Below are 1,993 nucleotides of genomic sequence, written 5' to 3'. Positions count from 1 at the left end.
AGTCTCAACATACTTCTTTTTTTGGTAGGCCTCTTTGATCGAGGACCATTTTTGTAACATTTGTTGAGTCTATGTAATTGCAGCTATTTTGGAGTCTAGAAAGTCTATTTAGTTTTTTTGAGAAGTGTATTAAGCAATTTGATTATGTTATTTGAATTATGACTGGATTGAAAGCTGAACAGTGATTTTACAAAATTTGGGAATGTTGAAGTTACAGAGGATACTCTGTCGAAATTTCGAGAAAAAGCATATATATATTTTTAAACGGTTAAAGAGCGATTTAGTTGTTTAATTGTTAAGTTAATTGATAGGCTTGCCAGGCTAGGAGTATAGCTTGTGCGCCGGTCACGACATTAAATTTTTGGGTCGTGACAGAGTTGATATCAGAGCTCGATCATAGGTCCTAATAGCTGCAAACATAGGGTGATAATAGATTCTTGTTAGTAAATTGTGTACCCGGGCACAACTTACCTGCAAGGGCTATTAGCACTCTATGAGAGTCTCATCTGTTGTCTGAATCTGTGTTTAAATTCATCATCACCATATCTCCACAATTTCTTGTCGTCTTATTCAATCTTTGATCAATGTTCTTTAAATAGGTGAGAATGCCACCCAAGACTAGGAATCCTACTATAAGGGAAATTGTTGATGAATCAATTTCTCAAGCTCAAGGCGTTCGTCAACGAGGTCGTGTTTCAGTTCGTGCTCGAAACAGGCGTAAAGCTAATGTTGGCGGATGTGGTTTGAATGCTGATGTTGAGGTACCTAGGACGAGGTGCGGAAATACAGCCATGGAAGAGTTTGTTGCTGGTCTGCAGGGATTACAACAGGTTGTGCAACAACTTGTTGGGGTTGTCGTCGGACAACAACATGAGGGTGATCAAAGGCATGAAAATGTTAATGGTCAACAAAAGGTTAGACAAGTTGAGCATCAGACAACTGCTGCAACGAGGGGTATTGAGGTTACTTTACCAGACTTCATGAAGCTTAAACCCCCTACTTTTTCTGGGTCTAGTGCGACAAATAATCCACAACAATTCGTTGATAGTCTAGAACGGCTTTGGAGAGCATTGGGTTGTTCTGAGGTAAGAGCAGTATAACTGACATCATTTCAGCTAATAGGCGTGGCACGTGATTGGTTTGATATAGTGTCACGTGGTAGGCAAGTGGGGTCACCACCGTTAGCATGGAGAGAGTTCTCTCAGTTGTTCATGGCTCGTTTTCTTCCAGAGAGTGTTAGAGATGGATTAGCTCATGAGTTTGAGCGATTGGAGCAAACAGAGGGTATGACAGTTTCAGAGTATAGTGCTCGTTTTACACAGCTCTCTAGACATGCTCCTTATCCTATCACTGAAGAGATGCGTGTTAAAAGGTTCATTAGAGGATTGAAGGATTATTTATTTAGATCTGTGGTTGGGTCGAATTGTTCTACTTTTGCTGAGGTTTTGAGTTTGGCCCTTTTGATTGAGCAACGACAGAAGGAAAAAAGAGGCAATAAACAAGATTCACATAAGAAGCAAAGGATTGAAGGATCTTACAATAACTATTCAAATCGCGGTGGTGGATCTATGTTTGGTTATCATGGGCAACAAAGACTCATGTCTCAAAGGGGTGGTCATAGTGGGCAGTCTTCTGGGACAATGCAGATTCGTAGATCAGATTCTAGAGCAGCATCACAATCCACTTTCCCTCAGAGACATTCTGGTGTTTCAGCTACACGATGTTCTACTTGTGGTAGGTTTCACTTCGGTAATTGTTCTAGAGATGGTAATGCTAAGGTGTGCTACCAATGTGGCCAAATAGGTCACATCAGGAGGGATTGTCCTATATTGACACGACACATCCATCCTCTAGTTATGCATCAGCACCAACAACTTTGGCATCTTCTCAGACTCATTCTGCATCTGTGCGTCAGAGGGGAAATTCTTATGTTAGGGGTTCAGGAACATTTCAGCAGCGAGGTAGAGGATTTGGTGGTAGAGGTCAGATATCA

The 1,993-nt window shown here is 41.1% G+C and overlaps 1 protein-coding gene across 1 annotated transcript in view; it reads left to right on the top strand.

Annotated features, from left to right (window-relative positions):
* Positions 1-605: 605 nt before the first annotated feature.
* LOC101514449 (uncharacterized) overlaps positions 606-1,993 on the top strand; it is a 5,287-nt gene continuing 3,899 nt past the window's right edge. Inside the window, 3 exon segments of the mRNA XM_073370957.1 lie at positions 606-1,085; positions 1,116-1,778; positions 1,892-1,982. Of these exon segments, the coding sequence (XP_073227058.1) occupies positions 606-1,085; positions 1,116-1,778; positions 1,892-1,982 (1,234 nt within the window).

The sequence above is a fragment of the Cicer arietinum genome, chromosome 7 (assembly GCF_000331145.2).
Source record: "Cicer arietinum cultivar CDC Frontier isolate Library 1 chromosome 7, Cicar.CDCFrontier_v2.0, whole genome shotgun sequence".
Classification (NCBI taxonomy): Eukaryota; Viridiplantae; Streptophyta; class Magnoliopsida; order Fabales; family Fabaceae; genus Cicer; species Cicer arietinum.
Note: the sequence above shows the minus strand (reverse complement) of the source record. Positions and strands in the feature narration are given on the sequence as shown.